The following is a 15,794-nucleotide window of genomic DNA, read 5'->3' as shown; positions in this document are numbered from 1 at the left end:
GGGTGTGTGATCAGCCCGTGGACAGTCTTCTGATTGGTTGGTAATGAGGTAATCGGGACTCGGCATCATTAGCCTTCTGGCTGCAACCGGTCTGTGGTCTCCATGCTTGTGGGCAGCGTCCAGTTAACTTCTCCCACCCGGTGGGGGTTTTAGTATCCACCAACCCACTGAGAGGACGTAGTGCAGAATGCTGTTACCCGTGACCCCTGAGGAGGAGCTGGCGCTCCTTGACTTTGTTTAATGGCCAAAGTATTTGTTATTTTGTCTTGCTTGATTGTTTTCTATCTGCATTGCTTTTCTCTTCTCTGATTAAATGTATTTAAAACTTTCATTAAGGTTTTTCTACGGACGGTGGGCAGGCAGAGGACATGTGGTTGGGGGGCAGTGCATGGAGCATCATCCCGGGGAGGCCCCGATGGGTCCTGCTTTGTTCCAGTTCCATGGACTAGGGGGCTTAAGAAGAGTCATTCATTTTCTCACAGTCCTGAAGCCTGGAAATCCGAGGTCAAGGTAATGCCTTCCTTCTGAGGCCTCTCTCCCTGGTTTGTGGCTGGCCATTTTCTCCCCGTGTCTTCACACCAGTTTCATTCTGTGTGTGTCTGTGTCTGAATCTCCTCCCGTAAGGGCACCAGTCACACGAGGTTAGAGCCCATCCTAAAGGCCTCATTAACCACAGGCTCCTTAAATGCCCTGTCACCCAGAGCAGTCACGTTTGAGGTACTGGGCTTAGGACTTCAGCATCAAAATCAGGGAGGCTGTAATTCAGCCCAGAACAACCACTGTCTAAGGGACCAGGTGATGCTCGTTTCAGTAGAGGTTATGGAAGCCCAGAGCCCTGTTTACGTAAGTGTAATGGGGTCTTCCCCAGGAAGGGCAAGGAGTAAGGGGAGGATGCAAACTGGGAACTAAGTGGGGAAAAGCAGGCTGTGCCAATTTTAAGTTAAGTCAGTGGCTGCTGATGGCTTCTGTGTGGTTCCAGGGCCAGAGAGTGAGTGTTTTAGGCTTTGCAAGTCACATCATCTTTCCTGCAACTCCTGAGCCATACCATGCCATGTAAAGCAGCCACATGTAAGGACAGACATGACCACGTTCTGATGAAACTTTATTTACAGAAAAGAGGCAGAAGGTAGATTTGGCTCACAGGACTGACTTTGCCAGCCCCAGTCCTGCGGGAATCCCAGCGTGAACAGTCTCTGTAGGGTCCACTGGCCTTGAGATTCCTGTTGAAACAGAAACGAGCCCAAGGCTCAGGTTTTTACATCCAACTCTCCTGATGGGGAGTTCACAGCATCAGCTCGGTCCAGTGTGTAAGTGATGGGGGGATGTGAGCAGAGGAGGGTGCAGACGCCACCCCTGCAACAGACACTTCTGTGCATGAATTTCCACTCCTCTGGGTCCAGGCATGTTCCTCTAAAGTGTGTATTTGTTACCTGCAAGGGACAGCTTGGCATAATAAGAGCAGGAGCAGGATGGATGGAGAGTGAAGTTCTGTTCTGGAAAAGCAGGCTGTTGGGGAGACAAGCGGAGAGTGACACCAGACTGGGGGGGAGGGCTTCTGCAGGAGCCCCTGACCAGGCAGAAGAATGTCCCTGTCCCTCATATGATCATTTGATCCCTCTGCTTCCCCAGTTTCTAATAATGAAATGTATCTCTCAACCAAATGCGTTTTTCTAGTTTAAGTCCGCCAACCACAAGTAGTAGTTGTTCAGTCGCTCAGTCATGTCCAACTGTTTGCAGCCCCATGGACTGCAGCACGCCAGGCTTCCCTGTCCTTCACCATCTCCCGGAGCTTGCTCAAACCCATGTCCATTGAGTTGCTAATGCCACCCAAGAATCTCATCCTCTGTCGTCCCCTTCGCCTCTTGCCTTCAATCTTCCCCAGCATCAGGGTCTTTTCGAGTAAGTCAGCTCTGCACATCAGGTGGCCAAAGTATTGGAGCTTCAGCTTCAGCGTCAGTCCTTCCAGTGGTTTCCTTCAGGATTGATTGGTTTGATCCCCTGCTGTCTAAGGCACAAGTAGATAAGGTTAATACATTTTATGGGGAGGATCTTGATGAGAGTAAAAGTACTGAGTGAAAATGTGAGACTTAAGTGATCGGCGATCATACTCTTTGACTCTTGTAAAGATGCCAGCTTTCCTCTGTGATGTTTTAGAAATTCACAGAAACCTTGAACTGCTATCAGGAGAATCTACTCGAAAGTGCTAAGAACGGGAATTGTCATGACACTGAGGCACCCTTGACAGGTGTCCCTTACGGAACCGAAGAAGGATGCAAACGGCACTTCTTTTTTTAGAAGCAGCAATATGAAACATTTTTGAACTTGTATGGATGGATTCAAACCCTGGAAAAACTACCATCTTTTTAAACTTGATAATTAGGGAGCTATCACACCCCCTCTGGTGCAGCAGGATAATTCAATTTATATGACTGCTGAATCACACGCAGACTCTCCTTTGCTTTCAGTCAAATGCGTGTGTGGCCTCCAGTGGCTGTTAAAGCAGATGAGAAATGCTGCCTCTGAGCGAAGATCAGCGCTTCGTGGATATGTCTGTTGATGGTCTGATCTTTCCGTGGCTCAGCCTGCGGCGGGCTGGTCCTCCCTTGCCTCGTAGGACTTTGGCCGTTAAATGTTCTCCTGGTGTCGTGATGCTCTCTGGGCTGGCGGGCGCCAAGGCCACTGGTCCCCGCGACTCAAAACAAAGACTGATTTGCCTGCTTAAGACCCCCAGCCTCGAACGCAGTCAGTAAATCTTTGTTGGTAAATAATTGCTATCGAGCAGGGTTTTAATATAAATTTATGAGTGGTGTTTTATCACAGCTTGGGGCTGCAACGGGCACTGAGTGATGGATTTCAGACGCCACTTACATTCATTACATTAACTTTGTAAGTTATTTAAAGCTTGTACACTTAACATTGCTTTTGGCTTTCAATGACCTCTTGGGACCAGGCAGAGACTACACACGGCTAATAAAGAGATTGCAGCCGAAAAGATAATTCTACTCTTTGCTCCACAGTAGAAAACGGTCCTTGAGCCAAGGAAGCAAGTAATGCCTGCCTGGAGTCTGAGATTTTGGTTGTAGATCATTTAAAAAAAAAAAACAAAACAGCCTTTCTGGGGCATCAAAGAACAAAATGGTAACAATTAGATCAGCATTTGCCATTTCCAAGTAAGAGAAGAGGAATATTTGAAATGGGACAAAGCCCGTACATTTCTTGCTGTGCAGACAGGCCAAAGATGTTAAAGCTTTGCAGCTGGTCTGGAGGGTGAGATGATTGACAGGGAGGTGGCCTTGCGTCCAGTTTTGAGTACAGACTACTGCTCCTGGCTCTTATGCTGCAAGGGTGATCTACTGCCGGGGATTAACTCACATCAGAGCGGTTTAAAGCAGTAGCCATTTTCTTATTGCTCATGACTCTGTGCATCAGGAATCTGGAGCAGGGATGTTGGAGACAGCTCATCTCTGCCCACAAAATGCCTTCTAGGGCTGGGGTGTCCACGCTGATTCCCTTACTCGAATCTGGTGTCCCAGCAGACGTGGCTCCTGTGGCAGGGGGTGGATGCCCACTGGTCAGTGGCGATTGCCCCATAGATGAGACCTACATTCTCCCCTGTGTGGTTTCGGGGTCTTTGCCTCCTCACTGTCTCCCTAGCAATATGGTCCAACTTCTTTTACGGATGCTAGGGCTCCCAAGGGCATAAAAACAGGAGCTTGCTAGGCCTCCTTCAGGCTTTGGCCAGAATAATAGCATCACTTCTGGCACATTCTCTTGGTTAAATTGGGTCTGGGGTCCTGGGACGACACAATGAGCTGGGTTTTTGAGAGTCATCTTTGGAGACTGACTACTTCAGTCTTCCCTCGCACCTGCAAAATACCCTCACCCCGATGCACAGACTCTCATTCCATGTGGCATCAGGCTTCCAGCCAAGATTGTCGTCTAGGTCAGGCATGCATGTAGGTGAGGCTCCTGGGATAGAATCCTTCCCCTCTGAAGACCAGGCACTCGAGAGATAAGTTATGTTACACACATGCACACTCACACAGCACTGGCTCAGGGACGGGAGAACCGCAGCCGATCCCTTATTCACAAAAGTAGGAGAGGGACGGGACGCCTGAGGCTGTTTCTGGTCCCCAGCAGTTCTGAGCCCAGCCGGGCACCCAGTCTGCCCTGCTCTGGGCAAGGGGATGTTACTCTCCCGGGGGCATCCTCCCTGGTCCTGGTCTCTCTGTCTGAGTCGACCTTCCTCCTCCATAACAAGTAGCCTGTGTTCATAGCTACGTAGCTTCCTCAGCCTGCTTCCTGCCATACTTGGGTTGAAAGCCCAGAAACTCTTTTCATTTTGAACCTTCTCTGTGCTTTTTAGTCCAAGGTGGTGTAATTCTTTAAAAAAAAAAAAAAAAAAAGCCTCATGGGTGACTTTTGTATCAAATTACAAATTCCATCCATTAGACAAAGGCCAGTCTACACATCCCTGTCTCTAATCCACAGATCTTCTCTAACATGAAGGGCCTACCTTAAATCTTTCTGAGTTCTCAAGAAGGGGTCTGAATGGCACACCCTGGTGGTGTCTATATTTTGAAATCACATCTCCTGGCATTCAGGGCTTCCCTGGTGGCTCAGATGGTAAACTATCTGCCTGCAATGCAGGAGACCCCAGTTCAATCCCTGGGTTAGAAGATCCACTGGAGAAGGGAATGGCAACCCACTCCAGTATTCTCACCTGGAGAATTCCATGGACAGAGGAACCCGGTGGGCTACAGTCCATGGGGTCAAAAATAGCAGGACACGAATTAGCAATTAACAATTTCACTTTTCACTCCTAGCATTCTCTGGATTCGGTCTTTGATCTGAGGCCAGTTCTGATTCTTAGAGGTTTCTGCTGGAGAAGAAGCTGGGACTGAGATACCGTTTTTCTCATGGCCTGGTCCAGCAAGGCTCTGAAATATTCATTTCTAAGTCTGCTTGGAAACTGCCTTGAGTCCCTCTCCCTCCTTTCAGACTCAGCTGAGCAGCCAGTGTGCCTGGCACTCTGCGCTCAGCCAGGTCCGTCCAGGGGCTCGCTGGGCGCCCTGGCTGTGCTGCACCTTCCCACAGGGAGCAGGTCTGCTACCTGTCCAGCCAGCCAGCGCGCAAGTCAGCCCCCTTTCTCCACCCTCAGGGAGCATCTTCCTCATGGTCCTTCTAGCTGCTCCGTCCCACCAGCCTCCGTCTGCTGCCTGATTCCAAGCCAGTGCTGCGTGTTTTTGACTTTCGTTACTGAAGTGCCAGATGGTACTTCTGTTTTTCTGATCTGTTTGTGCATAGGGCTTCCCTGGTGGCTCAGACAGTAAAGCGCCTGCCTGCAGTGTGGGAGACATGGGTTCGATCCCTGGGTTGGGAAGATCTCCTGGAGAAGCAAATGGCTACCCACTCCAGTACTCTTGCCTGGAAAATTCCGTGGACAGAGGAGCCTGGTGGGCTACAGTCCATGGGGTCGCAAAGAGTCGGACACGACTGAGCAGCTCCACTTCTTCACGTGCATAGTACTCTCCTCCGAAACTTGTGTCTGTTAGTCGCTCAGTTGTGTCCGACTCTTTGTGACCCCATGGACTGTAGCCCACCAGGCTCTTCTATCCATGGAATTCTCCAGGCAAGGATACTAGAGTGGGTAGCCATTTCCTCCCCCAGGGGATCTTCTCTAACCCAGGGACCAAATCCAGGTCTCCCACATCGCAGGCAAATTCCTTACCATCTGAGTCACCAGGAAAGCCCAAAATTTAATGATTTGGAAAAAAAAAAAACAACTGTCATTATTTTTCATAATTCTGTGTCTCAGAACTATGGACAGAACACAGCGTGGCTTCTTGGTCAGAGCTCCCCAAAGCAGAAGCTGTCAGAATTCCTTTCGATTTAAACCCAATGTAGGGGGCATCACTTCAGCTACTTCTGGGTAAATTGAATCTCAGGCATCCCCCAGTCAGTGTGGGATAATTTACACAGGGGCAGGAATAACATGAAGCCTGGTGCAAATTGGAGTTATCTTGAGATCAGCTACCAAGCTGGCTGTGTGCCTTCGGTAAGCTACATACCCTCTCTGTGCCTCAGTGGCCTCTTCTGTAAAATGGGGATAATCAGAGTAATTACCAGCAGGTGGTAATAAGCTTTCGGGGGTGGGGGGAGGTAATTCTTAACTTGTGAGGCTCTTAAAGCAGCATCTGGCTCACAATGAGCCCCATATTGTTTCAAAGTAAAATTTTTTTAAAACAGAGGCATAAGCCATACAGGAGTCAAATAAAACATTAACCGTAATTGACGTCTACACTGGGGTAGATGGTCAGTGAGAAACAGTTTGAAGCAGGAAATTGTTTTTACATGTACAAAAGTGGCATCTGAAAGATAGACTGAGGATACATTTTGACATTCCGCCGTGCGGTTTTGCCCTGGGTCACACAGGATCAAAGGGACTTAGGATCAGCAGGACCGTCTACCTCGCCAAGGGGGGCTGCCCGCCCGCGTGTCTCCGGCAGAACGCCTTCCGGCCTCTGTCATCTTCTGGCTGGTGGGATCACGGCTTCACGTCCTTCAAAAGTTTAAAATGAACTATTTATAGGGTTTTCCGTTTCCTTGGCGCTTAGAGTAGAAAGTGTGTGAATTTGGGAAGACAGAACCACAGAGGGATGCGATCTAGGGGCTCAGCCAGATGCAGTGAAGGGCCTCCTGGCATGTTTGAGCATCGTGGCTCACTGGTAGAGGTTTGTCCTAAAAGGAGGCTGGGTTCTCCCGCTTTGGCACTTTGGTGGGATCCTACTGTGTTCAGAGGAGAGACGCAGCACGTCAGAGCACTGGAACCTTTTGCTTCCAGAGGAGTTGGGGGCTAAGACCAGGCTTGGCTATGTAGCTGTGTGATATCTTACTGGACCTTGGTGGCAACTAGCCTTGGTCCCTGGAAGTCAGGGTATGCTGGGACAGCCTCCGCTCCAGACTTACAGACCAACTCCCCCCAACCCCCACCCCTCTGCACCATCTCTGCTCAGCCGTGGACTCCTGCTCGGGCAGCTCTAGGGATCCAGACACTCGCTGTCCCCAGGGATGCTCAAGCAGGGTGGGCCCAGGCAGGGATCCTGCACAAAAGCTCATCTAGCAGATTCGGGACTGAATGGTTCAACTTTCAGAGCCTCTTGAGATTCTGCTCTTCTGTGATTCCCACTTGATACAAATTACTCTTTAAAAAATCAGTGTTCAGAATTAATTTAAGGAAAAAAAAGAAGAAGCAACAGGAAACACGTCTTGAATCCACTGAAGCTGTTGCCTGAGTCTCCTCATTTGAAGTCCAATTGAACCTCTGATTACACAAGTTTCTCCGCCAAAGCCCTAGCTTCCTACCGTAATTCATCAAAGAGCTCGCCTCCCATCATGTTTTTCAGGATGGGGCTCTCTTTATTGTTTATGGAGAGACCACTGAGCGTGCTGGCTTCTCCTGGTGTCGTGGCTGACCTTTTCTAAAGGCTCACATGTATATGTGCTCAAGTGGACTCTGACGTCTAGAGCTGTGGGCACTGATCCAGGACTCCCCTTCTGGGAAGTGAAAGGCCGTGGATGGCTGTCGTCTGGGTGATAGGATGGAGGTCCCACGTGGCCCGCTGTGAGTCCAGTGCCTTAGTCCAGACTCCGATACTGCCTCCTACTGACTCTTGGCATGAGGTCACAAACACAGAGGTGCCTGCCTCTGACCTGCCCATGTGTTGGGTTTGGCCTGAATTACATGCAGATGGTATATAATCCATTTCCAACATTCTAAAATAAGGAGCTGTCCCTAAAGCTCCAGTTTTTCTTTTTCTCTTGACTCATCAGGAGATCTGGAAACGTAGACACATTCTTTGGGTTCCCTGCACAGTTCAGGGAGGCCGTTCCTGGAAGGGTGGCCTCACTGGGCCTCGCAGAACCTCCATCAGGAGATGTGACCTTCTCCACTCGCAACCGCCCTGACCACCCCTTCCTGGAATTTTTTAGTAGCCTTGAGATGTGCTTCCATAAATTCTTCCCTCTCTCAAGGACACTCAGCGTTTAGGACATTCTCAGGGTACTCAAGATTCAGCAAGCAGAAACCCCTTCCTCGGGGTCCACGTGCAGTAGATTTTAGGGGGCACATCTGAATCTGTTCCTGTGAGAAGGGTGCTTGTCATTTCTTTCACTGTGTGAATATGAAATACCAGTACCTATTGGCCACCACCCCTCAGGAGAGGAATCAGACCTGAATGGCTGCCAGGATCCTGGATGACCCACCTCTCTCGGGCTAGGGATTTGTGCCAGGAAAAAAGGAGCTGGTACTTTGGGACTGAAGGCTTTGGGCTGAGCCATGGCAGGGACACTGGTAGGCTTGACCGTGGTGGTCATTTCCAGGTCTGAACTTGGCAGCCCGCAGTGCTAACAGCAGGAGTGGAGAGGGCAGGGTGGCTGGTCCCGTCACTGTCCATCAGCTGACTAGCGCCCTCACCTCTGTGGTCAGAGTTCATGTCCAAACCAAGGGAGCCACAATAGCAGCTGCCCCCGTCCTGCTGCCGATGGGGGACGAGGGAGGGAGAGAGCGCGGCAGTGCTTAGAAATGTGTGGGCACGTGCTCAGGCCGCTTAAAGAAACGTGCGCCTTACCTGGGCCACCTCTGCCCAGACTGGCATCTGGGCGGCCCCGACGTGTGTACGTGTGATGTGGGGAGCCAGTTCAGTCCCCGCCTGGTGTCTGACGGGGGCATGATAAACCCAGCTGGGGCCAAGGCTGAAGGACAGAAATAAGGCTCCAAGCATGCCAGGGTGGTCTTCAGTTCAGTTCAGTTCAGTCGCTCAGTCGTGTCCGACTCTTTGCGACCCCATGAATCGCAGCACGCCAGGCCTCCCTGTCCATCCCCAGCTCCCGGAGTTCACTCAGACTCACGTCCATCAAGTCAGTGACGCCATCCAGCCATCTCATCCTCGGTCGTCCCCTTCTCCTCCTGCCCTCAATCCCTCCCAGCAACAGAGTCTTTTCCAGTGAGTCAACTCTTCACATGAGGTGGCCAAAGTACTGGAGTTTCAGCTTTAGCATCATTCCTTCCAAAGAAATCCCAGGGCTGATCTCCTTCAGAATGGACTGGTTGGATCTCCTTGTAGTCCAAGAGACGCTCAAGAGTCTTCTCCAACACCATAGTTCAAAAGCATCAATTCTTCAGTGCTCAGCCTTCTTCATAGTCCAACTCTCACATCCATCCATGACCACAGGAAAAACCATAGCCTTGACTAGGTCTTCAGTCCCCGCTGAATTCTGCAGTGTTTGAATAGTGCAGGTAATCAGAGATAATCCTTCGAGGTGAATCACGGGATTTATTTAAGATTGTAAAGATTTGGATTTTGTATTTATTTATTTATTTATTTTTAGCAAGACATTGTTTTCCTAGCACAAATTGCCTAATATAAGTCCCCAGAAAACTATGATGTCCCCTCTTCACTTGGCCTCCTGGTAAATTTTCTTTTCATTCCCTCAAGAAAGGAGTCTTTATTCCCCTCACCAGGCAGTGCAGGACTTGCTCCTGAAAGTGCCCTGAAGATGGCCTGAGGACTTCTGTGTGTCCCTCTCCACGGAGCCTGTCTTTCGTTTGAGGAAGAAAGGAAAAGCTTCTTGAGGAGGTCCTCCCTGGTGGTCCCGTGGCTAAGACTCTGCACTCCCAATGTAGGGGTGGGTGGGGGGGCGCAGGTTCGATCCCTGGTCAGGGAACTAGATCTCACGTGCTGCAGCTGAGACCCGGCACAGCCAAGTAAATAAATGAATAAAAATAGTAAAATATCTTTAAAAAGGCTTTCTGAAATGCAGGGCAGCTCTTAGCTGGTGAGGGTGCACAGTGACCCCGGCCCCTGTTGGTGTTGCTGGAATTCCATCTGAAACAGAGGGTGGGAAAAGGTGAGCCTACGGAAGAACTTGTTTATATTATGTATATACCTTTATTTGGCTTTTTAAAAATATACATAATTTTATTTATTCATTTGACTGTGGTGGGTCTTTGTTGCTCCTCACGGGCTTTCTCTGTTTGCAGTGGGCAGGCTCCGCGTGGAGGCGCTGGTTTCTCTTTGGTTTCAGATCATGGGTTACTCTGGGGCACACGGGCTCCGGTAGCTGTGGTGTGTGGTGTCTAGAGCGTGGGCTCAGTAACTCTTGGCGCACAGGCTTAGTTGCCTGGTGGCGTGTGGGGTCTTCCCCGACCAGGGGTCAGACCTGTGTCCCCTGCATTGGCGGGTGGGCTCTTAACCACCGCAGCACCAGGGAAGGCCCTGTGTCAGATTTCATTACGCTAAGTTTTAAAATCTTAGGAATCCCGCTGGGAGGGACACTTAATGATATTAAGGGGTTGCTTTTTCATCGCCACTAATTCACTGTCACTAATGGAGCCCCCCCCAACACACTAGTTCTTACTGTGCCCTGAAACCTGTATCCTCTCCAATGGGAGCTAACATTTTTCTCTGGAGCTGGTTCCCTTTGTTGGTCTCAATGCCGTGTTTGGTTTATATCGGTTTAGATTCCAAGAAATCAAGGTCTGCAGCTTTATATCACATGCTTCTTTAAATAAGAACTTGCAAAGAAATGATCTTCCAAAGGTTTACTTGTTAGTTGCTTCAAACTCCGAAATATTTTCCCTCAGAAACAATAAACAGAGTCCCCAGGTGGCTCATAATCCATTACATTTGTAAAATCTGTCCATAAAAACGCAATGTCATAATATTGGGAAACTGACTCAATGGACATGAGTTTGAGCGAACTCCAGGAGATAGTGAAGGACAGGGAAGCCTGGCGTGCTGCAGTCCATGGGGGTCACAAACGCAATAGGCTTTTTCAGTCCATGCAAAAGAAAAATGCCTTCTTGGTGGTTTCTCGTCCTTTGGTTCCTGGTTGATAGAATTAGGAGGTGGGTGGGGGCTGGTAAAAATTCTCAAAGGGCCTCGGGAGGCCGCACCTTCCTAAGGTATCAGATTCTGTTTCAAACTGACCATTTTCTTTCTGCCTCCATCTGGGTAAATTAACTCACATTAGTCTTAGGCTTTCCCAGTCATACTTACGATCTCGCACTTCTCCTTGTCTTGGCTATGCTGGCTCTCATCACGGCACACAGGCAGACTTCTTACCGTGGGGCGCAGGCTCCAGAGCCTGCAGGCCCAGCAGTTCCAATGTGCTGGCTTCTCTGGTTGTGGTGCACACGGGCTCAGTTGCTCCAAGGCAAGTGGAATCTTACTTCCCTACGGGCAGACTTCTCTTACCGTGGGGCGCAGGCTCCAGAGCCTGCAGGCCCAGCAGTTCCAATGTGCTGGCTTCTCTGGTTGTGGTGCACACGGGCTCAGTTGCTCCAAGGCAAGTGGAATCTTACTTCCCTGACCAGGGATTGAACCCACATCCCTGGTTTGGAAGACAAATTCTTAACCGCTGGACCCCAGGGAAGTCCTGATCACATTAACATGTGAGCAGCAAGAGGAAGAACAAGGAGGGAGGTTCTCCTGCTCCCCTTCGTTGCTGTGGATGGGAGTTAGACGAATCCAGATATGAAAGCTCAAGTTTAAAACTGACTGACTAGAAGGACGTGGGGCTTCTCTGGTGGCTCAGATGGTAAAGAATCTGCCTGCAATTCAGGAGACCTGGGTTCATTTCCTGGGTCATGAAGATCCCCTGGAGAAGGGAATAGCAACCCACTCCTGTACTCTTGCCTGGAGAATCCTGTGGGCAGAAGAGCCCAGCGGGCCACAGTCCATGGGGTCACACACAGTTGGACATGACTCAAGCGGCTTAGAATGCACACATGCAAGCAGCGGGGCCTGAAGCCCCAACAGGGAAAGAAAGTACCGACTCAAGGTGCTGGGCCTGGCAGAGCTCAGGCTGCCTCCGGTTTTCTTAATTCAAGAAAGCCCAGAAATGAGACAGAAGGTTTACTGGGAATTGGTAGTAAAAACAAGAGCAAATCCTCATCAGTCATCTAAGGAAGACTGGATTAAATATACTTGTGTGTCGGTTTCAAGTGTTGAATGGTTTTTAAGAAGCTTTAATATGATTTCATTAAAAATGGATTAAAGTAAATTATACACAGTTCATCTATTAAATGCCATTGCTAAGTTTGCAAATGGAATTTCATTTTTAATAAATTAAGATCTGAAGTGAAAAACTGTAAAATAAAATGTTCTTATTTGTAAATATCGTAAAGGAAGAATATGGTTAGTGTCTTATTTTTAGAAAAGGAAATTTACGTTCCTTTTTTAATTCCTTTAGGAGCTCTGTGTGCTTACAGCTTAGTTATAGGAAAAGGTATGATATATCACATCACAATGGTTTATATTATATTGGCTGAACCAATGGCACATCTTAGCCCTCATTAATGTCACAATATTAAGTTCTGAACCCACATACACAAAAGGGAATTTTGTGTTGATTGTATCTATATTTTATAAAAAAAAGAAAGGGGAAACCGCATGACCAAGCCAGAAATGTGTCATTTCCATTTTAAGATGGCAAAGAGAAGATGGAAGTTTAACAATTTAAAAGTTAACCTATGTGCATACTCTTTTTTTTTTTTTTGGCCTACTCTTTTTTTAAAAATGTACGCAGGATTTTACGATTATACTAATTTCTGCCTGGCTTCTTTTTCGCTTATAGGGCATGCTGCTGAAGCGCAGTGGCAAGTCATTAAACAAGGAGTGGAAGAAGAAGTACGTCACCCTGTGTGACAACGGCGTGCTGACCTACCACCCAAGTCTGCACGTGAGTGTTGCTCCCTTGGAGAAGTGAGCAGGTACCGGGCTCCGGGGATGCAGAGGGGGCCCATGCACAGGCAAGCCTTTCGGCTCTGTCAAAGGTTAATGTAGTATTTTATTTAATTTTAAATTACTCCTTTTTTTAATTGGTAAAATTTATTTTTAAACCAAAATGAATATTTTATAATATTATAAATTTTGCATCTTATTATAATACTAACAGAATGAAAGTTACTTTCTTAATAGAGCATTCCTTTAATAGTATGTAGTCTTCCTCTTTCCCAAATTAAGGATTTTGCATTAAATTCTATTTTGATAATATATCTCAGTGTTCTTTTAGCTAATTCTTTTTTTTTTTACAGAATAACCCTTTATTTTCAGTCTATATGGTGTTCCTATAGTTTTTTTTTGTTTGTTTTTCTATTTTTTTTTTAAAGTAAACTAATATTTTAAATGAGAGGAAAAAGACAGGAGCAAGTAGTCAAAGAGAAAGGAGAAAAAAATCTATCTGAAAATCTAGACTAAGAGAAACTATAGCAAGTCTACATACGAACAAGCTCCGTTCCGAGAGTGCATTCACAAGTCCAGGTTGCTAGAGAGTCCAACAGAGTTAGCTCAGATACCCCGCTGACACAGTCGACCTGACAGTGTGGTACTCTTAATAAGTTTACGGGCTTCCCAAGTGGCTCTGGTGGTAAAGAATCTGCCTGCCGATGCAGGAGATGTAGCAGATGCTTGTTCAGTTTGGGTTGGGAAGATCCCCTGGAGGAGGAAACGGCAACCCGCTCCAGTATCCTTGCCTGGGAAATTCCACGGGCAGAGGAGCCTGGCGGGCTACAGTCCATGGGGTCACAAAGAGTCGGACACGACTGATCACCATAGGTTTATAATACTTTTCTCCAAAAAATACATTAAAAAAAAACACAAAATAATAAGGAAAGCATTTTTAATCTTACAGTACAGTACCTTGGAAAGCACAGTAATGCAGTACCACCGCCGATACTTCTCAGTAGTACCAGCTGCGTCAAGCTGCCTTCACGCTTGCTTCTAGACACCCTGGGCTTGAAATAAGAATGCTGCACTGCTGTCCTCTCTACAGCACGGCTCAGTGAAGTGCACAGAAGCACAACCACTCGCAGAGGATGCACGCATGTGGCAACGCACACCAGACACGTGAGCAAGTAACACGACTGGACGTGCGAACACACAGTTGCATCTTAGAAAGTCTGCAACTTGACAGTTCATTTGTAGGGAGCTCGCTGTGCATCGAAACCCAGGCTCAGCTTGAGCAGCTGAGAACAACAAAACCAAGAGTTGAATGCGTGCTGGTTTGTAAGGCAGGTTCGTTCTCTCTGTGTAAGAACGTCTCTTTATCCTGGTGATTTACGTAAGGTAGAGGGAAGGACACGTAAGTTCATCATTGGGAGAAATTATCATCATTGGGAAGGGAAAGCTTTGGTAAAACCTGAAGGTGGTTGCCATGGCTCTCCCAACACAACATATTCCATGAACCTTGCGTGACGTTTATCTGCCTTCACACAGGTATGTGTGTGAATATGTAGTATTAGCTGGTTGTTTGACTATATCACAGTGTTAAGCACAACTTTAAGCTTTTAATTTTAAGTACTTCTTGAAAATTGCACTGTGATTAATGAGAAGTTAAAGATAAACATACCGAAGAAAATGTCCTCCTCCCAGATAGCCCCTAAGAAACGCGGCTGCTCACATTTTGAGCTGTATCCTCCTAGCCGTGTCTGCAGTCTACGCCTTTGCCTCTGCTGGCCTGCAGCCCCCTTGGGTACACAGCGTGCTCCCTGCTCTCCTAGATGACGCCAGATCTCAGGCACCTGCCCGTGCCGACAAACACGCCTCTATGCCACCATCTTAATAGTCACATAACATCCGTCCTGCACGTGTGCCCCAGCGGACTGAACCAACATTTGGCGAGCCGACTTCCTTTCTCCATGATTTTTACCGTTGTGAGTCACTCTGATCAGCGTCCTCGTTTGACACCTCTGTGCCCACATCCATGTCCTGCAGACACATTCCCAACCATAGCCTTCCTGAGTTGAAGAGGGTGTGCTTCTGTGGGCTCTGGGTATGGACTGCCAAATTCCAGGAAAGACTGTGTCAGTTCATCTCTGGCTTTTTGCCCCTGTACTCTCCGGGACATTTCCCTTGTGTTTTGAGCTTTCAGTAGGACAGGTAACAGATGGTGTCCTTGCAGTGGGACTTGCTGTCTGGAGTGAATTTGCTTCCAGGGTTTCCCCAGTAGCTCAGCTGGTAAAGAATCCACCCACAGTGCAGGAGAGCTGTTCAATCCCTGGGTTGGGAAGATCCCCTGGAGTAGGGAAGATCCCCTGGACTGTTCCATGGACTGTATAGTCCATGGGGTCACAAAGATTCAGACACAACTGAGTGACTTCCTCTTCGACATTTATAGTCCCTTGCAGGTATTTGGAGTGGCTGTGTTCTAGTCTTAAGTTGTCGGGAGCTGCTGACCCCCGGCGGCTGAGTTAGCCCGACATTCTTTGGTTCCAAACAGGAAGAGGAATTACCTTCCTGAAAGCCTTTGCAGCAGGACCAGTAACAGAGCGTATCCTCACCATGTCATCTGCTGGCTGGGGTGAACTGTCCTTTTCCCTCTGGTCTTCCTGCAGTGGCTTCCCCTCTCTGAACTGGGCTCAAAAGCAAGCATGTATTTAGGCCCCTCTGCTTGTTCCTCCTATTGGTGGGGAGTCTTTCTGCGCTTCACTAGTAGGTAGGCTTTCGAGATACACACTTCTTGGACTGAGGGGATTTCTTGTGCTTGATTTATTGGGGTTATTTGGGACATAGAGTCAGGCTGCTTCCCCAGTGGCCTAAACCAGAGACTTAACACTATCCCGTGAGGCCTGCCTGTGACTGTCATGCTCCCGTCTGGGTCTTTGGGGTTCTTTCTCCAAAGCTCTATCAACAGGGAGGTGCCCTTTCCCGGGCGTAGTTCTTCCTAAAAACCCCATCAAAGAACAGAACCTATTGATGGACCCGTTTGCTTTGTTCCTTGGAGGGAGACGT

The 15,794-nt window shown here is 48.3% G+C and overlaps 1 protein-coding gene across 9 annotated transcripts in view; it reads left to right on the top strand.

Moving 5' to 3' along the window:
- The window catches only part of AGAP1 (ArfGAP with GTPase domain, ankyrin repeat and PH domain 1), a 571,803-nt gene that overhangs the window by 353,875 nt on the left and 202,134 nt on the right, over positions 1 to 15,794 (top strand). For all 9 annotated transcript variants that reach the window (XM_018040856.1, XM_018040848.1, XM_018040840.1 and 6 more), the window contains one exon: positions 12,640 to 12,744. In XM_018040856.1, the coding sequence (XP_017896345.1) occupies positions 12,640 to 12,744 (105 nt within the window). The remainder of the gene's footprint in view (positions 1 to 12,639; positions 12,745 to 15,794) is intronic.

Source organism: Capra hircus, chromosome 3, assembly GCF_001704415.2.
Source record: "Capra hircus breed San Clemente chromosome 3, ASM170441v1, whole genome shotgun sequence".
In the NCBI taxonomy this organism is placed as follows: domain Eukaryota; kingdom Metazoa; phylum Chordata; class Mammalia; order Artiodactyla; family Bovidae; genus Capra; species Capra hircus.
This window is presented reverse-complemented; position numbering and strand designations above follow the sequence as displayed.